This window comes from Pelodiscus sinensis, chromosome 9 (genome assembly GCF_049634645.1).
Source record: "Pelodiscus sinensis isolate JC-2024 chromosome 9, ASM4963464v1, whole genome shotgun sequence".
Classification (NCBI taxonomy): domain Eukaryota; kingdom Metazoa; phylum Chordata; order Testudines; family Trionychidae; genus Pelodiscus; species Pelodiscus sinensis.
The window spans coordinates 35,009,955-35,030,929 of record NC_134719.1 but is presented as its reverse complement, the minus strand read 5'-3'; the positions used below and the strand labels follow the sequence as shown (position 1 = coordinate 35,030,929).

General features: G+C 40.1%; 1 protein-coding gene across 5 annotated transcripts in view; it reads right to left on the bottom strand.

Annotated features, from left to right (window-relative positions):
- The window catches only part of FNBP1L (formin binding protein 1 like), a 100,305-nt gene that overhangs the window by 44,333 nt on the left and 34,997 nt on the right, over nucleotides 1-20,975 (bottom strand). For 4 of the 5 annotated variants that reach the window (XM_014569049.3, XM_075936555.1, XM_075936556.1 and 1 more), the window contains exon 2: nucleotides 5,505-5,620. In XM_014569049.3, coding sequence (XP_014424535.1) covers nucleotides 5,505-5,620 — 116 coding nt within the window. Of the gene's footprint in view, nucleotides 1-5,504; nucleotides 5,621-5,957; nucleotides 5,982-20,975 lie in introns of those variants that run through there. The other variant, XM_075936558.1, reaches the window with a different exon arrangement.

The window sequence follows — 20,975 nt, the reverse complement described above, 5'->3', positions numbered from 1 at the left end:
CAGAACTGTTCTTGCTGAACCTTTTAAAAAGAATATCAGTCTGAAGTAGACATCAGACATGGAAATTTCAGCCTGAATGATTAAAGTTTGACAAAGTTATAAGCAACTGAAACTGCCTTATAATGGAAAGTGTTAGGCAACTTTATTGTAGGGGCACTGGTATAGTTAAAGTAATAAAGTAACCGACAATGCCATTTTTACAGATACACTAAATTGAGAAGGTAGTTGGAAAAGTATCTCTGCTCATCATGCTGTCCTCTTCAAAAGTCTGAGCTCATAATGACAACTCCTTCCTACTTCATATAAAAATACAGCTCCTAATATTAGCTACAGGGGGAAGCTCATTTTTCCATCCAATACTTCTAAAAATTTGTAATGTAAAACATAACCAACACCAGTAAGTTACAGAGCTACATGCTAGTCTGCCTGATGCCCAGGACTATTTCACTAGTTCTACATTTATGCTTTTTAATCATTTAATAAATAAAAATTACTTCAGAAAGCAATACTGTGACTCTCCAGGTTTAGACAAGAATTTCTCTCCAGTATGATAGAGTCCATTGTCTGTCTGCAAATTCTATTTGCTGTGCTGATAGAGATTAAAAGCAGACAAGGCTCCACATCTCAACTGGTTTGTGTTTTAACTCATGTCAAAAATATTTTTGTATCCAAAATCATTTTACTATATTGTTTTTTTCTGGTATTATTTTATATTCCTGCCTTATACTTTCTATACAGAGGCATGTATTATAAAGAGGGTATTCCTAAAATATACCTCATTATTATTCAGAAGGTGAAATCCATAACAAGCATAACAATGCTGTAACTAGGCAACTGTGCAAGAGTCTTTTCAACAGAAGATTTTCTGGCATGTTACAGATAAGAAAGGCAAACCACGTAACAAAGCATACAGTTTAGAATGGCAGTGGGGGAGGGTCATGAATTACTAAGAATTTAGTAGCATGCTAATTTCTGTTCTAGATTTAATTTTTCCATGATGCTGTTTTTGTTAATCATTCCTAGGAAGACAGAAATACCTTACAACCACCTTCCCCCTAAACAAAAACAACACACACTGTAGAAAGACTCCATTTAACAAAATTAGCCAGCAGTTGATCCTGACTAAATTTAGGCCCACAAACTTACAGATCATATGCATAAAATTTTGTCAAGAACTCAGCAAACAGTAAGTAGCTTAGGATTCAGTAAATGCAAAAGATAACAAACATGAAAAGACAGATCATGAGTACAAGAGTTGGGGGAAAAACAGAGAGCACAAAAGGCTTTTCTAAAATACCAATAGAAATGTAGCCATGTTAGTCTGGTATAACAAACAAAAAACAGGACTTTGTAGCACTTTAACAAGATGGTTTATTATGTGATGAGCTTTCGTGGGCCAGACCCACTTCCTCAGATCAAACAGTGGAAGAAAATTGACACAACCATATATACCAAAGGATACAATTAAAAAAAATGAACACATATGAAAAGGACAAATCAAATCTCACAACAGAAGAGGGATGGAGTGGGGGGAGAGAGGTAAATGTCTGTGAGCTAATGATATTAGAGGTGATAATTGGGGAAGCTGTCTTTGTAATGGGTAAGATAATTAGAGTCTTTATTCAAACTTAGGCATAAAGTGTCAAATTTAAGCATGAATGACAGTTCAGAGGATTCTCTTTCAAGTGTAGTCTTAAAAGGCCTTTGAAGCAGGATGCATGTAATCAAGTCATTGAGACAATGTCCTTTCTGGTTGAAATGTCCTTCCTGTCTGTGTGGCAGCAATAGTCATGCTCCCTAGGGGGGCAGCCTCACTCTGGGGAGCGTTGGGGTGGGGGAAAAAAGGGTGTTGGCATGGGCTATAGGGGTAAGAGGCTAAAGGGTCAAAGGGCATGGGGCGTAGGGATGGGATCAAAGGGTGTTGGGCACTGGGGATCAAGGGGCTGGGTTGGGGCTAAGCGGTCAGAAAACATTGTATTTGTAGATTCATAATCTGCATAATAAATATGCAAATATGCAAATGTTGCCAATCTGCCAAAAGTTTGTGAATGGGTTTCCTAGTACCCAGCATAAAAAAGGTTGGGAAACACCGCACTAGGTCATCAATTTAAATTCCACCCAGGTTAGTGATGATAATGTAATCGCCTATGTGAAATGAGTTATGTCTAAGCTTAGCAGAATTTGATTGATATTATACATCAACATTATTTAAAAACAAAGTTCATTTTGAAGCATCTTCCCCTCCACCCCCCAAACTATTATCTACTTAATTTTTTGCATACATAGGAAATAATGGAAGGGTCAGACATAATTATTTAACAATATAAGTTGAGACCGAAAAAGTTAACGCTTTATAACAGTTAACACAAATTGTCAATATCAAAATGTATCATGTAAATATCTTTAAATCACTTTCTAGTAAGTTTTCAAGTATCATTTTTTGTAACTGAAATTTTCAAATAGGCTTTTAAAGTATCAGTGAAATTTTCCCCCTCAAGTTTGTGTTTATGGCGAAATCAATATTTACCAATAAAAATCTGATCTTTCCAGTCTATTTATGGCCCCTTACCCACACCGTACATACAGGCACCACTTTTCACATTAATTAATGACGTCAGCAGAGATTCTTAGGATTACTAAGGGGCAAAAACTGAACTCATCCCTAACTGAATTTATACACACCATCAGGGTGGAGTACAGAATCTTGAACTGCCACTACCTGTGCTGTGCCCACTTCTGGAAATGAATAAATGATTTCACAATCTAATGGTGTAAATCAGCACTTGGAAAAGCACTAAATTAATATAATTATAATTAAGTGGGGACAAAGCAAGGGTTCCAAATTAAAAACATTTTATTTCCAACAAGATGAAAGTAGGATGGTCAATTTTTTTAGTGGCAGGATTAGACCACATTGCTCTCTAGTCTGGTGAAAAGACTCTAGGCTGAGGACACAAGCAATAATTATTGCTTATGAAATTTGGGAGGTTAAGGAGCTTAGTAGTTTTAAAAGTATATCATGGCTCTCCCAATGCAACCCTCTTTGGAAGAACTACTAGCTTTCAAGGGAATGTGTCTTTTCTGTACCATAGAATAGGGGTATTATCAAGTGCCTCAGTCACTACATTATAACATTGTACTGTAAATATTTGTAGGGTGGCACAGTTAACTTGAATTTTGCTTTGCTTTAGGGTCTTTGGATCCATAAGTAAATAATCGTAAAAGCAGGTGCCATTTTATTGACATTCTAAAAGTTATTTTGATTAAATGATTTAAATGCAATTGGAACACCTGCTTATCCCACCTCTGATTGGCCCACAATCTATATATTCCAGTAGGGAAGATTCTGAAAGTGAATTATATTTAAAGCCTCCTTGCACAGAATATGAAGCAATGAATTTAGAATTTCCAGGCCTTTTGACAGTTCAAGGGAAAACTACATTTTAATGGCATGTTTAATGTCCTAATTAGGTATAAGAAAAAGCATTCAACTGAAGAAAAGCACCACAGAAAGGAATTACATGGTAGCAGAGTACAAAAATTTGAATCTCTTTGGAACAGGAGAGTTCATGAGCTTTGGCTCTTAAGGTAATCACTAAAAGAAAATTTGCCACATCCACATTTAGATAATAAACAACAGCTTAAGTTTTCAGCTCCAATAAAAGGAAAACAGACTTGAGAAACAAACACATATGGTAATAATTTGCACTCTCAACTTAACTTATAAGCTTATATTTCCTTGTTTCTATATATAGCAATTTAGGTAAAAACCCCTTAATGTGGCTTGAAATGTACATTAATCTGCTATGAAGAAAAAACTGCCACCCAGTAGTACAGAGGATTATTAGTCAACAGAGGATAATCACCGTTACAATTTAAGCAAAACATTTTCTATGACTGACTCAAATCAACGAGATGACTCTAGAGGTCATGGAATATTACATTATAAGAGAACAATGCTCATCCAGAATTCATAGAAAAAAGTGGCTTTTTTCTCTTAATTTCCAATTTAAAGCAATTGAACAAATTCAGAATTGTATTCTGTGTTGTAGTTATGCTATTTACTCTTCAGCACAATAAAATAAAAAGTTCTCTCTCCCACTATTACAGCATTCATATGAAATAAATGTGCAGCACAGAATAAAAACAAAGAGGCATTAATCTCTGGAATTGTTTTGATTTGACAAAAAAGAAGTAAACAAAACAAACTTCTTCCCTTTTCATCAACAGTTACCATATCCAAAATACCATCTGATGGTTCAAATTGAAAGGACCCAGTGACAGCAAAGTACTTTGACATATAATAAAACCAACTTCTTTCCAATAATAAAATAAGGACAAATTCAATGTGAAAAGTTGAATGATTTTTGTTAACCTATTGCTTATCCAATTCTGCCTATCCTGTCCCACATTGCTGGAACTTTGCAACGATCCATATCTTGCCTATTCTTTGGTTCTGTGAGAACATATTATGGAATCACCAGTTTCACATAACACATTTTTTCTTTTGCTCTTTAACTGTGCTCAAGAAAATGGCTAATTAGAGCAAAACATAAGGGTATGCATTTTTCATTTATAAAGTGCACTATGCAAGAATCCCAAGGCATTGCACTGTACAGGAAAAATTACAAATCCTATCCAAAACAATATTAAAAAGAAAATTATAAAGGTTTGGTTTTACAGAATATTGGCATAATACAGATCATATAAATTTTAGACTATAGTAAGCAAAAAAGTTCAGATGCTGACAATGAAGTGCTTTATAACCAAAAGTCAACATTTTAAAAATCAAGGCATGAATAAATCTGAAGTCAATAAGGACCATCCCTGAGGTGAGGTGATCAAAAAGTAAGCTTCATTTATTTAAGAGAAGAGATTTCTTGTGTGTGAAGAAGTTTTTGATTATCTGTCCATATAAAATTGTTTCCCTATTTAGACAGGCAGAATGAGCCTAACACCACACCACAGAGCTGTGAAGCAGTGCTGAATTTTGCACATTTCAATCACTTCTTGAGCTCCTTAAATTCTTACATTCCTATTTTCTGAAATTTTGCTCAGGAATGACTTCTATCAGATTTCTAACAAAGAAGTGAATCTCTGTCAATTCAACATAAGAAAATGATGCTTAAAGCTTATGCTGCTAAATTTTGTTGAACAAAGACGAAATTGAAAATCTGGCTGATGAAGAGACTGCTAAAAGCAAAGTCAAAACCCGTGCAGAAGTAGCAGTTTGTTTTTAAGAATTTTCAAGATTCCATTGAATGTATCTTTCAGGTTCAAAATACTCGGGAGGGGGGGGAGAAGAGGGGAGGAAGAAGCATTCTAGACTGGTAAATCTTAAGATCAGAAAAAATTGGATGTCATCAAAAGCAAGTAATGATCTAATAGAGACATGGGAAAACATACCTTGTACTACAGAATCATACATATTCATCTACCATCTGATAAGGTAATTAAGAATAATTATTATTGAGTAGGACTTAAAAAAAAAAAAAAGAACTTACCTCAATTGTTTTGCATAGTTTTGTTCAATCTCTATCCTTTCTTTTACAAACTTTGCATATCTCTCCAAGAAGTCAATGCCCCATTGTGTATGCTTGTCTAAGTTATCAAATTGATCCTTTAAAAAACAAAAAAAGCAAAGAAATTCAATTAGCAACACAAAAATATTTAAAAAAAAAATCACAAAAATCAATTTAATTTAGTTATGAAGTTGTGGTCTTTTATATTTACACATAACTTACTACAGTGCGATAATAAACCCAGAACTATGGATATCACAATCCTCATATACCAAAATTTTAGTAAACTAAAGTCACATGTGGAAACATACCTTTGGCTCCTAATTTAAAAACACGTGTAGTCATATTTTAAAATTACTCCTGCTTGATTTTTTTCCCCCAATAAAAACTAATGGCCAGGAATATCTGTATTACTTTAAAAAACAAACAACCTACCCTTTTCATAGGTTTCCAACACAGCACTGAAAATGTATGTGAAGACAAGTGTTCTGTAGCTGGTTAAGAGACTATTCAAAGCACAATTTTCTTCCACAAGAGATTTTATTATTTTTAAAATTCCTTAACGCAGGCCCTGGGTGTGGTTTCTAAGCATAGAAACAAGCATTTACATCCTCAAGGTCACCCAATGACAGGAAACATGCTTAAGTGATACTGTACAACAAAGTCACTACATTTTGTATTTCAAACACAGATAATTCAAGGACATCAGCAAACACTCACTCCATGATAGGTGCTAGTAACAATCTCTACAGAGCAAAACTAGTCCTAACAATGAAGAGGGCTATGTTAAATTAGTAACAAGACAGAACCGGATTTTTTTTTTAAAGCAGATTTCTTGAGTAGGGATATAATAATGTAGCCGATTAACCAATAAGCAAAAGCTTATAGGTTAATTCTATAGACTATGCACATTTCCCCCCTACCTCGTGCCATTAAATTTTTTAGCAGGCTGGCCAGCAGCTCAGCTGTCCCAGCTTGCATTGGGTCCTGAATCTACCCGTTGTGACTCTGCATTTAAAGTGTATTAAGAGACAGGTGGGTAGACAGCCTTGCTCAGTTCCGGCTCATGGTGGGTCCAGGAGCTCAGACTCTTCCCTCCTGGACAAGGGCTGCCCCGGGTTTACAGAATAGTCGACTAACCGATAAGAATTCATTAGGTTAATCAACTATTCAATTAACCAATATTTAACATCCCTATTCTTTAGAAATGATCAAAACCTCTGTCATATTGTTGTCTTCAAAGCTGAATTGTCATTATTACTGCAGACAGATCAACATGTTGAGCAAACGTTCATTCAGGGTGAAGAAGGAATCCCAAATTAAAAAGGGGACTGTTGGATGAAATAACTAAGAAAAAAAAAAACCTTTAAAAACAAAACATACTGGGACCAATCATATTCAACCTATTTTGAAATGATCTGGAGAAAGGGGTAAACAGTGAGGTAGCAAAATTTGCAGATGACACTACTCTGCTCAAGATAGTTAAGACCAAAGCTAAAACCATTTCTTAGTTATGAAGAGCTTCAGAAAGATCTCACCAAACTAAAGTGATTGGGCAACAAAATGGCAAATGAAGTCCCACGGCTGCGCGCCAGATCCGATTTCTTAGGAAGCACGCTGGCTGTTTTGGTGAAGGGGAGGAGCAGTGTGCATACTTCTTGAGATGCCATATTGGGTGCACAGCCACGGGATTTCCCCCCTATACCGCAGGAAGCTAGTGCTACATCCATTTTCCCAGAAGGTTGTAGCACCAGTGCAGGCTCCTTGATGGGGGTGAAGAGGAATGAAGGATGGGGGTGATACACCTCATGATCAACTGGCTGGTGACCGCAGCTTTAAACTATGTCATGCTGAAGAAAAGTCCAGGATTTGTGTTTTAAGATGACAATAGTTACTGTAAATTTTTACTATATTTAGCAGACCTTCTTATAAATAATTACTCAATAGTCTAAAACAGTGAGCTAGTGTTTTAAAAACAAATACAAAAAACCCCACCAAGCTATCATATAATGTATCCCAAGAAAAAAAATTAAGATACACTTGACAATAAATAAAATTAAAAATTAATACCAAAAAGACGCAATGATGCATCAGCAAACCTAATTTTGTTGCCTTTACATATTTAAAGTTTGCAAAATAGAACATTAGTTTCTTCATCATCATAAGCTATGCACCACTATATGCCTGACAACCCTGAATTCATATTGCACCTTAACTTAATGAATCATATCAGCCTTTAGTATTAACTTTAGTCTTCTCATTCCAACGCACACTACACTGATTTGAAGTTTCATCAAGGAATGCTGAGGTGCATTCTGGCAGACATAAGCAGTATAACACTGATTGAAATTATGATACCTGGAAGATATTGGTAATAAAAATGTACCACCATTTAAAGATCAAACAATACTTTATCAGGTTTGACAAATGTAAGGAAGAAATTCAGAAATAAGATTATTCTCAAATTTCATATAAACCTGTTGGGTTTAGGATATTGAAGCATAGATTAAATATATCCCACATATTTAATTAATGTTATAATGGTGATTTAAAGATAATAGCCTGCATTCTAAATGTCTTTAGTTGATTAAAGATGAACCCTGCACCTTGTTTAAGGCAGGGTTTTTTGGAGGCATCATACGTAAGCATAAATTATAACTCTCTCAGTACCTTTGCTCTTGGTTTTGTAATTACTTTGACAACATTAGCCTTTGCATCTAAATGAAGTCCCAATAAGGTGTTTCTGGTAGGAAGCCAATGGCCAGAGCCATTAAAAAAAGAACAGCAGAACAATTCCTTCGCTGTCCTAGTTTCGGCTGCTTACTCCACCACTTTGATTTTCTGCCAATGTTTAACTAATATTCTGGAACACCAAACTGTTAATATTTTAGATCACAACTACAGAGAATATGTTTCTAATACTACAGGACCAAATAAAAAAAACAAACAATTTGAGAGATCTGTTAATGAAAGTTAATTATTTACAACTGACACATACAAGGATAAACCTATACAAGTAATATACATCTCCCCTGTCATTAATAAAAGGATCAAACATGACTCTTCCTCACTGAAAAGCTTTCCATTTTTCACTTCCTCTTCCTCTATCTCACTCTAGAAGTTGAAGATATGAGTGAGGATAGCTAGGGATAGGGGATTTTGCTTTTTCTTCCATGAGAAGAAGAATTTGGCACTTAATGAAACAAAGGCTGCTGGAAAGAGAGGTTATTCTCCATCATGTGTAGTAACTGGAGCTCTTCAAGATGTGTGCCCCAGTGGACACTCCACTTCAGGTCCATCTGTGCCCTGCACCACTAATTTTTAGTAGTTTCACTCAGCCTGCACAAGCCACAATATGTCTATATGGAACTGCACGGGCAAACCACCCTCACTTCCTTCTCCTCTGCAAAGTCCCACAAGACAACATCAAAGCAGAGGACGACAGGTAGTGGAGAACCCACAGGCGAACACATCTCAAAGAACTTAAATTACTTCTAAAAGTTGGTAACCATGCCTCCTCTTTCAAGTAATGTTCCACTGGGCATGCCACTTCAGGTGACTCCCAAGCAGTCCTCTCCTAAGAAGGCTGGAGGCAGAGTCCAACAGAAGAAAGAGAACTGAGTTACCCAAAGCAGCATCTGATCTTGCCGTGGGCACCCATGCATAATGATGAAAAAAGGTACAAACAGAGAGACCAAGTTGTCACTATACAGATGTCTGCAAATAGTAAGGTTATAGATGTAGATAGTGCTCTTGGAGACTGGGCTATCACTCTCAAAGGGGGTTGGACGTCATCTCTGTTATAACGTTCCTTAATACAATCAGAGATCTACTTTGACAGCATCTGTTTTGAAGTCACCAAATCCTTGTTTCTACCTGCAATGGATACAAATATTCTAGGATATTTTCTATGTGGGTTGGTGCTGTCTAGATCGGTCAATGCCCTCTTGACATCTAGATAATGAAATATGGCTTCTTGACTAGTCCAGTGCAGAATAGAGAAGAAAACTGGAGATGAATGCTTTGACTAATATGGAATTATGAGGACACTTTAGGTAATCAAAACCTGTTCGGGAGCACTTTAACCTCCCTGGACACTCATTAAGGGATCTACAAGGTTGCTGTTTTGTTTCAGACCAATTCCAAATGCCAAATACACAGAGAAGGATTGGAACACCACTTCATTCTCAAGTTTAACTCTCATGCAAATAGTCTAAACCATGATATCAGATGACTTGCACATTATCAACCAACCAACCAAACAATGAAGGTGCCAATGGTTTTTGATGTCTGTGTAGAATCTGGTGTTAGTACTCTTCCTTTCCTAGTGCAACTAATGGTTCTTATCAGCCTCTTTTGACTATTTAGTCTTTGAGGTGCCAATAGAATATTTGGGTTTTTTTTTAAGTTTTTCTTGTTACAGACTGGTTCAGCTATCCCTTTGACACTTATCTACCCAATGTCCTTCCCCTCCCTCTAATTTCTCCCTCTCCTCCGCCCCCTTATTTATTCTTGGTTCTGGACTCCGGTCATCTGAAAAAGTGGGCTGTGCCCATGAAAGCTCATGATACCATCTACATGTTTTGTTAGTCTTTACAGTGCTACCAGACTATTTGGTTTTTTTTTTTTTAAGTTTCTGCTGTTACAGACTCGGATACCCCTCTGAAAATGTTGGATGAGTCCATAGTGACACTTTCTCTCTGTTAAATATCATAAATGAGAAAACCACCATTAAAGCTCCCCCAAGTTTAATACCTTTGGGCATAAGAAATCACCAACAGAAAGGATATCTTCATAGGTAAATCTAAAACACATAACTAGTGGTTCAAACAGATGCTTCTTAAAGGGGATTAAGGACAAGGTTCAGGTCCCAGCTATGAAGCCCACTCTGATTTGTCAGAAGATACTCAAAAAATCTCTTAGGAATCTTGCTGTAGTTGGGTGAATGAAGAGTGAAATCCTCCCTATGGGTATGCATAAGGCAGTTACCGGTGTTAAATAAACCATAACTGAATTCACAGAAAGACCTGATGTCTTCAATTCCAACAGAAAATCTAATAGCCTACGAAAAGGAAAGGGAGTTAGAGAAATCTGATGATTGTTACAACAAAGATAATATTTCCATTTCTTTCTTGTAGATGGTTTAATAAAAAAACTTGTTCCTCTGAGGAGCAAGACATCTCTATTCTCAGGAAACACTGAGGAATCATGCTTGGAACCTCAGAATCTGCAAGTTGAAAAAAAGCATTTGACTAGTATCTTGAGTCAGCAAGTGAGGACTGGTTGTAAGTTTCTAGGAAGGATGAGAGGCAAGTCTGATTAGACAGGGATATCAGACTTGTCTAAGGTAGAGCTTCATTTGTAATATGGAGATATAGCTCTCTCATAGAACTGGAAGAGATCTTGAGAGGTGGAGTCCAGTCCTCTGCCCTCACAGCAGGACCAGGTACCATCCCTGACAGATTTGCCCCAGATCCCTAAATGGCCCCCTCAAGGATTGAACTCACAATCCTGGGTTTAGCAGGCCAATGCTCAAACCACTGAGCTCTCTCTCTCCCCAGCCACACTGGCATAATCAGTAGAACTATGGCCCAGTCTTGTTTGATCTTGTTGAGAATCTTTAATAGTAAAGAAATCAGTGGAGATGCATAAAGAAGTCTCTGAATCAATGAGATAAATGTGTCTCCTAGTGATAGCCATGGTGTACTGAATATCTGGTAGGTCAAGAATCTAAGGTGACTATACACTGGGCTGTGCACCAATTCCAGAGTTTTATCACTTCTGCCCAGGGAGATGAGGAACATGTTCCTCTTTGATGATTAATAATTTACTCACAACACATTGTCTGTCATTATTTTTACTGAATTTGATCTGAGTGTAGGCCAACATTACTGATTGCTCTCAATACAAAATATTTATGTAAAGAAGCTGTTCTTGTAGCAATCACTTGCCTTGCACTGTAATAGGTTTGAGATGTGCACCCCAACTCAAAGCAAAGCATCTGATGGTGGGGGAATCTGAATGAACAGAACACCTGTGCATGGCTTTGTAAGGTCCTTCCTCCCAGGCAGTGAGTGCAGAACCACTGGGAAACAGACTAACCTATCCAGACTGTATTTGCTTGGCTCGTAAACTGTTCAAAGCAATCCCTGAAGACCTCAAAGGTTTAACCTGGCATGCTATATTACAAAGACACAAGCAGATGTGTGCCAGCAATTGAAAGCCATCTTTTATTGTCACTTGAGGATTTTCCTGAATCATCTGAAATTTTCTAGTGCAAGAAATCTGGAAAAAGGGAGATACACTATGCCTGTCCCTGCATTCAGGGAAGTTCTTATGAAGCCTAGATGCTACAGCCAAGTCAAAATGGACTTTAAGATTGATTTGAAGGTCAACACTGTGTAACAAGGAACATTTGATCTTTACTGCCTCCCACACTGTGATACGATACCAGCTAGGAGGGGTTGCAACTGCTTTGGAGGATAGGGTCATAATTCAAAATGATCTGGACAAACTGGAGAAATGGTCTGTGATAAATGGGATGAAGTTTAATAAGGATAAATGCAAAGTACTCCACTTAGGAAGGAACAATCCACTTCATACATTGAGAATGGGAAGCGACTGTCTAGGAAGGAGTACTGCGGAGAGGGATCCAAGGGTCATAGTGGACCACGAGCTAAATATGAGTTAACAGTGTGACACTGTTGCAAAAAAAGCAAACATTCTGGGATGCATCAACAGGAATGTTGTGAGCAAGACATGAGACATCATTCTTCTGCTCTCCTCTGTGCTAATCAGGCCTCAATTAGAGTATTGTGTCCAGTTCTGAGCACCACATTTCAAGAAAGATGTGGAGAAACTGGAAAAAGGTCTAGAGAAGAACAAAAACAAATCTTAAAGGTCTAGAAAACATGAGCTATGAAGGAAGGATGAAGGAGTTGGGCTTTTTTATATCAGAGAGGATATAGACTGTACTTGGGCCTGCCATGAGGGCAGAGCACTGGACTTGATGATTTCTCGAGGTCTCTTCTAGTTCTAGTATTCTATGATTCTATGATCTGTTCTTTAGCAGCCAATTGTTTAGTCATGAGAAAACAATTATGCCCAAATGATACAAGGTGGAAAGCATGTAGTCCCAGAATCTCTGAGAACTCCTCTGCGCTGAATACAGTCAAAATGGAAGCACATTATATTTGCAGAGTGGATTGTTGATTCAAAAACGAAGACAATTCTTGTGTAATGGGAGAACAACATGAAAAGATGCATTTTATTGGTCAAGAGTTGTGAACCAATCTCCTAATGTTAACAAAGGAATTATTGGTACAAGGGTCACCATCCTGAATTTTTGTTGTTTTATATGTCTGTTTAGAGACCTGAAGTCTAAAATTGGTCTCTACCCCCTAGGGATGTTAGCATGTACTCATTTAGGTGATTAACCTTAACAGTTACACGCACCCCACCCCCTGCTGCCCGCGCATCACAGATGCAGCCAGCCTTTTAAGCAGGCTCCCTGAAAGTACAGGCTCCCGGAGCCCCCTGCCCCTGCCCCTCCCCCCCGCCTCTTATTGGAGGCAGCAGCATGGGGGTGAGGGGCAGTTGGAAGCTGGTAAACACAGGAAGCTGGCTTTCGAGCTGGCTCCCTGAGCATACTGGCTCGCGTGGAACCACCCCCGCCCTCCCACCTCCGCCCCTACATCAGAGGCAGCAGTATAAGGGGACAGGCCAGAGCTGGTACCGCAAGAAGCCAGTTTTTAAGCCAGCTCTTCATGCATGCTAGCTCCCATGCAGCCGTCTGGCTCCCTGCCTCCCACAGAGGCAGCAGCATGGGGGGCATGGGCCAGGCTGAAGCGCTGCTCCCCTGCATGTAAATGTGCCTCTCTGCATGTAAACATGTAATTGCTAAAAATTTCAGGAGTTACACGTTTACACAAATACTTGATAGTTAACATCCCTACTACTCACCATTCTTTCTGGGGAACAGGAAGTACAGCCTGTCTCCGACTTACAAACCTGTTATGGACCAAGCAATTGGTCGTAATTCGATCTGTTCGTAAGTCGGACCCCATTGAGTTACACGCAAACTCAAATATTGATCTGAGGAAGTGGGTTTAGCCCACGAAAGCTCATCACCTAATAAACCATCTTGTTAGTCTTTAAAGTGCTACATAGTCCTGTTTTTTGTCTCTTGTTCTAGTAATTGACTGTGAGAGGAGCTCCTGAAGAGAGAATGGATAGGCTGGGTAGCTTTGAAATGGCTAAAATAATCAAATGTCAATATCTTCTGAATGCCATTGTGACGTAGTGGGGGTACTTGCTGGGCTGTGGTGACCCCTGCTGTCTGGAGCAAGACCCAGCAGGGAAAACCTCGCTAGGCAGAGGTAATGCCAAACTTGTTGAACCAGTGGCCAGACACCCCCCATGGAGAGGAACAAAGGAAGGTGGAATGCTGCCCTGACTGGGGGGCAGGGCTGCCAGGGAATTGAGTTAGTTCTGTCTGAGAGCATGGAGGAGAGCCTAGGAGAAGGGGCTGGAGTTTAGGGGCCCAGTCTCCCCCATCTCAAGGGGGCCTGAGGCATCCTAGCCCAGCTCTGTGACCAGACTACATCTGTGCTGTATCCTGGAGAGGCAATAAACTTCCTCTATTCCACCGGCTGGTGAAGTCTGTTTGTGCCATTTCGGGGTGCAGGAGACGGGGAACCCCCAACGCGCCGTCACAGCCATTTGGTTCAATGTTACATGCTCCCATGCATCACGAAAAAAGAGAGACAGTATCAGGAAGGAGGATGGGGGATAAGATGTTGCATGAGCCCAACAGGCAACTTCACCAAAAATCTCTGTAACCACTGGGACACTACTCAAAAGAAGATAACTCCAATGAGAGAAAAATATTTAGTTTGTAGAAAGAAAAAAAAGCTATCTGTACATTTTAGACAATTGATGAAGCAGGACACTGCAGACACCAGTATCTTTCACAAAATACCTTAAAACCAATGAAGCAAGTTAGTCAGGAATTTTTCTGGATTCCAGACAATTTTGTTACTCGTGACTCAATCTCTGACAAATGGATGCATAAAATGAGACCATCTTAAAGTAAATACTGTGTGACAATGTAGTCAATATTGCCAACCCCAAATAATGATTCAGGACAAAAGAAGTTCATGAGACTGATTTAAAAATCATGAGTTTTAAAAGGAATATTTGCCTTCTGGGTTTTCAGACATTTGGATATTCTTGGGAGGGGAGGGGGAAACTTGAAAATGACCTAACTATGAATGCTAGGAACTTCCCCACAAGAAATGAAATCTGAAATTCTAATGAAATACTGTACATGACTCCAAGAGCTGGGGCTTTAAGCAAAAAACATTACATAGCTCAAGAGTTATAACTGGGGTTGGCAGAATGTTATTGTTTAATAATTTCAACAAATATTAATGTTAATTTTATATTTGTATCAATTTAATTTTTCAAAGTTATGTGAATGTTGGGATTTAAGCTTTTTTTAATTTTTCTCTAATTTATCATGTTCACAGTTGTGGGAAGTTAGAAGTCAAGTACACACAGATTCACAAAGTTAAATCTTTATAAAAACAGTTAAATCACAAAACTGTCTATACAGGCAGTCCCCGAGTTACGCGGATCCGACTTACGTCGGATCCGCAGTTACGAACGGGGCACTTCCTCTCCCTGGTCTCGAGCAGACCAGGGAGAGGAAGCAAAGCGGCGGGGGAACGCGCGGCCAGCTGACAGCCCAGATGCGTCTGGGCTGTCAGCTGGCCGCGCGCTCCGCTCTGCTCCCCCCCCCCCTCTGCAGACCAGGGGGAGGGGGAGCAGAGCGGAGCAGAGCAGAGCGGCGGAACGCGCAGCCAGCTGACAGCCCAGACGCGTCTGGGCTGTCAGCTGGCCGCGCGTTCTGCCGCTCTGCTCTGCTCCGCTCTGCTCTGCTCTGCTCCCCCTCCCCCTGGTCTGCAGGGGGGGGGGAGCAGAGCGGAGCACGCGGCCAGCTGACAGCCCAGATGCGTCTGGGCTGTCAGCTGGCCGCGCGTTCTGCCGCTCTGCTCTGCTCCGCTCTGCTCCCCCTTCCCCTGGTCTGCAAACCATGGGGGAGGGGGGAAGCAGAGCGGAGCACGCGGCCAGCTGACAGCCCAGATGTGTCTGGGCTGTCAGCTGGCCGCGCGTTCCGCCGCTCTGCTCTACTCTGCTCCCCCTCCCCCTGGTCTGCAGACCTGGGGGACGGGGAGCAGAGCAGAGCAAAGCCGCGGAGCCCGAGGGCAGCAGGATAGCCACGGCGCGTCTGGGCTGTCCCGCTGCCCCCGTGCTCCGCGGCTTTGCTCCGGATGCCTGTGGTACAGCAGCTGGGGCGCTGCCGGTTGGTCCCGTAGCGCCGCTCTGGGTGCCACTGGACCAACCCAGCAGCACCCCAGCTGCTCTGCCCCAGGTGTCCCCTAGTCAGCAGCTGCTGAAAATGACCAGTGGCTGACTACAGGAAGCCCCTGCCCCGGGCTTCCTGGAATCAGCCGCTGATCAGTTTCAGCAGCAGCTGACTTGGGGATGCCTGGGGTTCTTAAGTTGAATCTGTATGTAAGTCAGAACTGGCGTCCAGATTCAGCCGCTGTTGAAACTGATCAGTTTCAGCAGCGGCTGAATCTGGACGCCAGTTCCGACTTACATACAGATTCAACTTAAGAACAAACCTACAGTCCCTATCTTGTACGTAACCCGGGGACTGCCTGTATTGTGTTAGGATATACAAAATAAATATCCTAAATTAATACATCATACTTGTTTTATTTGTAACAAACCCAATTCAAAAGTCTAAATCATGAAATACTGACAAGTTCTCAAGCAGCATTTTTCTTATTTCATCTATCAGCAAATTTTAATCATAAACAGAAATATCAAATAGTGAAATCGATATTTACTAATAAAAAATCTAATCCTTCCAAGCCTTGTTATAACAAAATAATGAGATTGGCAATACTGTAATTAAAGACAACTGTAATATAGATTCAAAACTGGACAGAATTGTGTATGTACAAGCAATCTTAACCATCTAATTTCCTACCTGCTGAATGCTTTATTTTATAGACTTAACATTCTTCAAGTTCAGGCTTTTTGTATGAAGACAGACAAAGAAATAAAGAACTATTTAATAGATACTGTAGTAATAATGCCCTTCGTGTTGAGTAGTAAGTGCCATTTATGAAGCAGGAATCTTGCCTACATTCATGTTCTCCTTTTTTGTCACATCCTAGAAGATTCCTTCAGAGTACTGCCTCCTACCATATCCATTGTCCCAGATCATATTCCACAATCCACATAACTTTGTTAAATTAAAAAGATTTTCAATGAATCAGTGAAAAACATATTTATGACCTAAAGACTGAATGGAAAACAAATGAGAGTGATCCTTTAATAATGGATATGTCTAAGCAACATTAACTATAGCCGTTTACATGCACTCTCTATACTATAAAAGGCACTGATCTAGCATAGCGATTATGCACAAGCTTAACTTTAAGAATATCATCAGACTCACTTAAATCCCCAAGGGTATTCACATGCTTACGCACTTGCAGGACTAAGGCTATGTCTAAACAACAGGGGTTTTTCGAAAAAAAAGGTGGCTTTTTAAAAAAAAATTTCACCTGTGTCTAGACTGCCGCTAATTCTTTCAAAATTAAATCAAAAGAACGTGGTGGTTTTTTTGACAGTGGTAAACCTCATTTTACGAGGAAGGATGCCTTTTTTCGAAAAAAGGCATTCTTGACCACAAACAGGGCTTTTCTGAAAGAGAGCACCCAGATTGCCTCTTTCGAAAGAAGCTTCTTTTGAAAGAAGTGTGTAGTCAGGATTCCAGTGGTCCCCAAACTTTTGGGGCTGCTGGGCGCCCGGGGGCGGGGCCGTGCATGCTCTGGGCACCCAGGGCAGGGGCCGCGCATGCGCCGGGCACAAGAATGGCTTGGGCCAGCCCTGATCACTCGGTGGGCGCACATAAATGCTCCGGAGGGCGCCATGGTGCCCACGGGCACCGCGTTGGGGACCACTAAGGCTTGAAACCCTGGGCTAGCCAGTCAGTAGCCTGCCCTTGATACGATCAACTGAAGTTGTAAGTTCTGTTCCTTTTATAGGAAAATGATTTCCCAAAGACTGACTGTTTCTTGTCTTCATCTGTTGGAAGAATTCATGTTAGCTACTAAGTGGAATATCTGGATGCTGGAAAAAAACCTTATATTTTTCAGGAAGCTTTATTTTAAAGTATCCTTGGAAAGGCAAAAGGAAAAACTATGTAGCACTTTACAGACTAACAAGATGGTTTAATAGGTGATGATCTTTCATGGACCAGAACTGGGTGTGGCCCATGAAAGCTCATCACCTATTAAACCATCTTGTTAGTCTGTAAAGTGCTACATAGTTTTTCATTTTGTTTTTGCAAGATCAGACTAACATGGCTACCTCTCTATTATTTGGAAAGACAGATTGAGACTCAGCAAAAATAGATGCCTCAAAACAGAACTGATGTATTCTTTTTAAATCCAAAATATGACAGCTCATGTTTAGATTACAAGTATAATAAAAACTCTTACTTAGAATATAACTGTATAATTGAAGATAAAGGGATACTTATGTATGCATTTCTTTCTCTCCAAACCCTGTACATACTGCAGAATGTTCTGCTCTCAATGAAACCAGATAAGTAAAATATGTTAAATGAATACATCTGTTTTGCCATGTAGGATAAAAACAATACAAATTAAAGTTAGCCTAAGTTTGGTTAAAAAACAACATTTTTTCCTCATAGTTCATGGTCAGTAGGGAAAAGGCCCCAATCAGTAAGTAAATAAAGGTCATGAGAATAGCAAGTAATGTTACTTTTAGTATGGGAAGGATGAATGGTTTCCAAAGTAACTCATAAAATAGAAAGAACTGCAATAACAAGACAAAGGGAAAATGCCTCAAAAGAAACAATCACAAACCATCCCACTATTCTGCTGTGCAAGCAAAGGGGGAGGGAAGTAGAATAAGAGAAGGAAGGAAAGTAGCAAGGAGAAACTGCTTCAGACTAGTTTGTGAAAGCTAGTGTATTAGCTGAACTCCATTACTGGGAATGACATCACTTGTTTGTTAAAGAGCACAAAAAGTAAACTTAAAAAAAAAAGAGATTCACTGCTAATACCTGCCTGACCAAGTTGAAGATGACCAATATAGGTCTAAGCAGCCCTGGATTTAATCTATTTTCAAGTAAACCGATCACATGTAAATACTGTTACTGTATTGGGTATAGAAACTGCTTATTGTTAGGCAGTAATATTTGTTTAGAGAAACAGCAAAAAATACTGTTTGGCCTTTGGATTTATTAAATAATTTTATTGTTAAGTTAGTGTTTGGTGGCTTCAACTTAATAATTATGATCTAAAATACTAATAATTCTAACAAAGTTGGTTTTTTTACAATTCTACATGTAACAAGGAATCTACTCTGCAGGGAATAGGAGCACTGCGGATAGCGTACTTATCCCCTTGGGAGGGTTATGGGGCCTTACGCTGCTTAGCAATTTTACAGAGATGAACAAGCAACAGCTAAGGAAGTTTTATTCTGTCAGGAGGCAGAAGGCAAATGACTACAGCAAAACTCTTAAGGTAGAGAGGGATTTAATATGGATATAGGAAACAGCCTAACACTCATTTTAAGCAGGGATGTGAAAGTGTAATGTGTACATGGTTAACCGATGAGCCTGTCTTATTGCTTGACCTTCAGTTATACGCAGGCATCTGGTATGCACAGGGAGCCAGATTTTGCCCAGGAGCCGCCTGCCCACCCCCGCACGCTGCTGCCTTTATATCAGACTAGTCTATTCTAAACTAGGGATGTTAACGTGTGCTCATGTACAAGGTTAACCAATAAACATTAGCTCATCGCTTAACCAGCAGGGGCACATGCACCCTCCCCCCACCTCCTGCCTTCGTATCACAGGAAGGTGGGGGGAGAAGGTAGGAGCCAGTGCACACAGGGAGCCAACTCCTGTGGAGCGGCCTGCTCCCCCCACCTGCTGCCTCCCACAGAGGGAGCAGGTAGGAGGTGGGGGGGAACAGGTGGGAGCTGGCTTTTAATTTTCAGCAGTTACATGTTTACACTAAGTATGTAAAAGAGTAGTCAATTAGTCGACTACTTGCATTCCCCCCTCTCTCCCCCCCCCCCCCCCGTTTTTGCCTTCATTTCAGAGGCAACAAGGGGAGAGCAGGAACCAGTGCTGGGGGGAGATGGCTTAAAAGGTGGTTCTACCCAGCACTGTTGCTGTAGTGCTGCTTCCTCCTTTTCCCCCGTTGCTGCAGTGTGGGGATAAGGGGCGGGGGTTGCTCCAGAAGCAGCCCCTGTCCACAGTTGGGACCCTCCACATACAGGGCTGCTACCAGAGCTGTCCCTGTCTGTGGCCAGCCCCAGTGCAAAATGGGGATGCTGGACCCGGTACCACCCAGGACTGAGCAAGCCCAACTCAGTCCCAGCTTGCATTGGTCCAGTAGCTAGCCCCGCTGTAGCTCTGCACTTTAAATGCAATAGGAGCCAGGCTGCCTGTGTGCCCAGCTCTTACTACATTTAAACTGCAGAACTGCAGCGGGGGTAGCTCCTTCTGAGCGTCTTCATTTATCGACTAATCATGTAGTCGATGCAAATTCTATCAACAACACAATTACCCACCTCTTAACATCCTTAATTTACACGAATACACATACTTTAACATTCCTATTCTGAACATGAGCTAGCTGTGCAACACAGCAAACAAAGTTAACTGAGTAAATGTGGTCTGGCATGTAAAATTAAAATTAATTTTACATCTGGAACTTTTGGCAAAAAACATTCAATATTTAGATATGCAAGTAGTTCCTTTCTGGAAAGTGGCAGTTTCATTAGTTAATAAAGATTGACAGAAGATAATGAACAAAACGTCAGTTATCTTACCAGACACTATTTTCCCACTGACCTCCCAAGACTAATATATACTATAATTAGTGCTGTTTGTCTACATGCTATTACATAAATGACAAAGCAATAGCTCCCAACCTAATGTAACATTCTACTTAACAGCCACGCATGTAGGTCTGAAGACTTTTTAATTAACACTGTATTTGACAGCCTATTAATGGGTTGCAGAGATCAGTTGATAGATGGTCGTAGTGGATATTACACTACCCACTCACCAACTGGAATGAAACTCAAAAGTTTGCGAGTCATAAATGAAGTAAGTCTTGCATTCCACAAGGGTCCATGAGTCAGTTGGTGTCACTCAACAGGATGCATTTTAATTGTACTTCTATAACAACGTAATTATCAGGAACTTAGATGGATAAAATTCAAGCAGTTTAGATATCATTCCAAAATTCACAACATTAGATATTTTATTCATGTATATGTACTTGCCTTCTGCAATGTAAATTGGTTACCAAATAGAAACAGTGA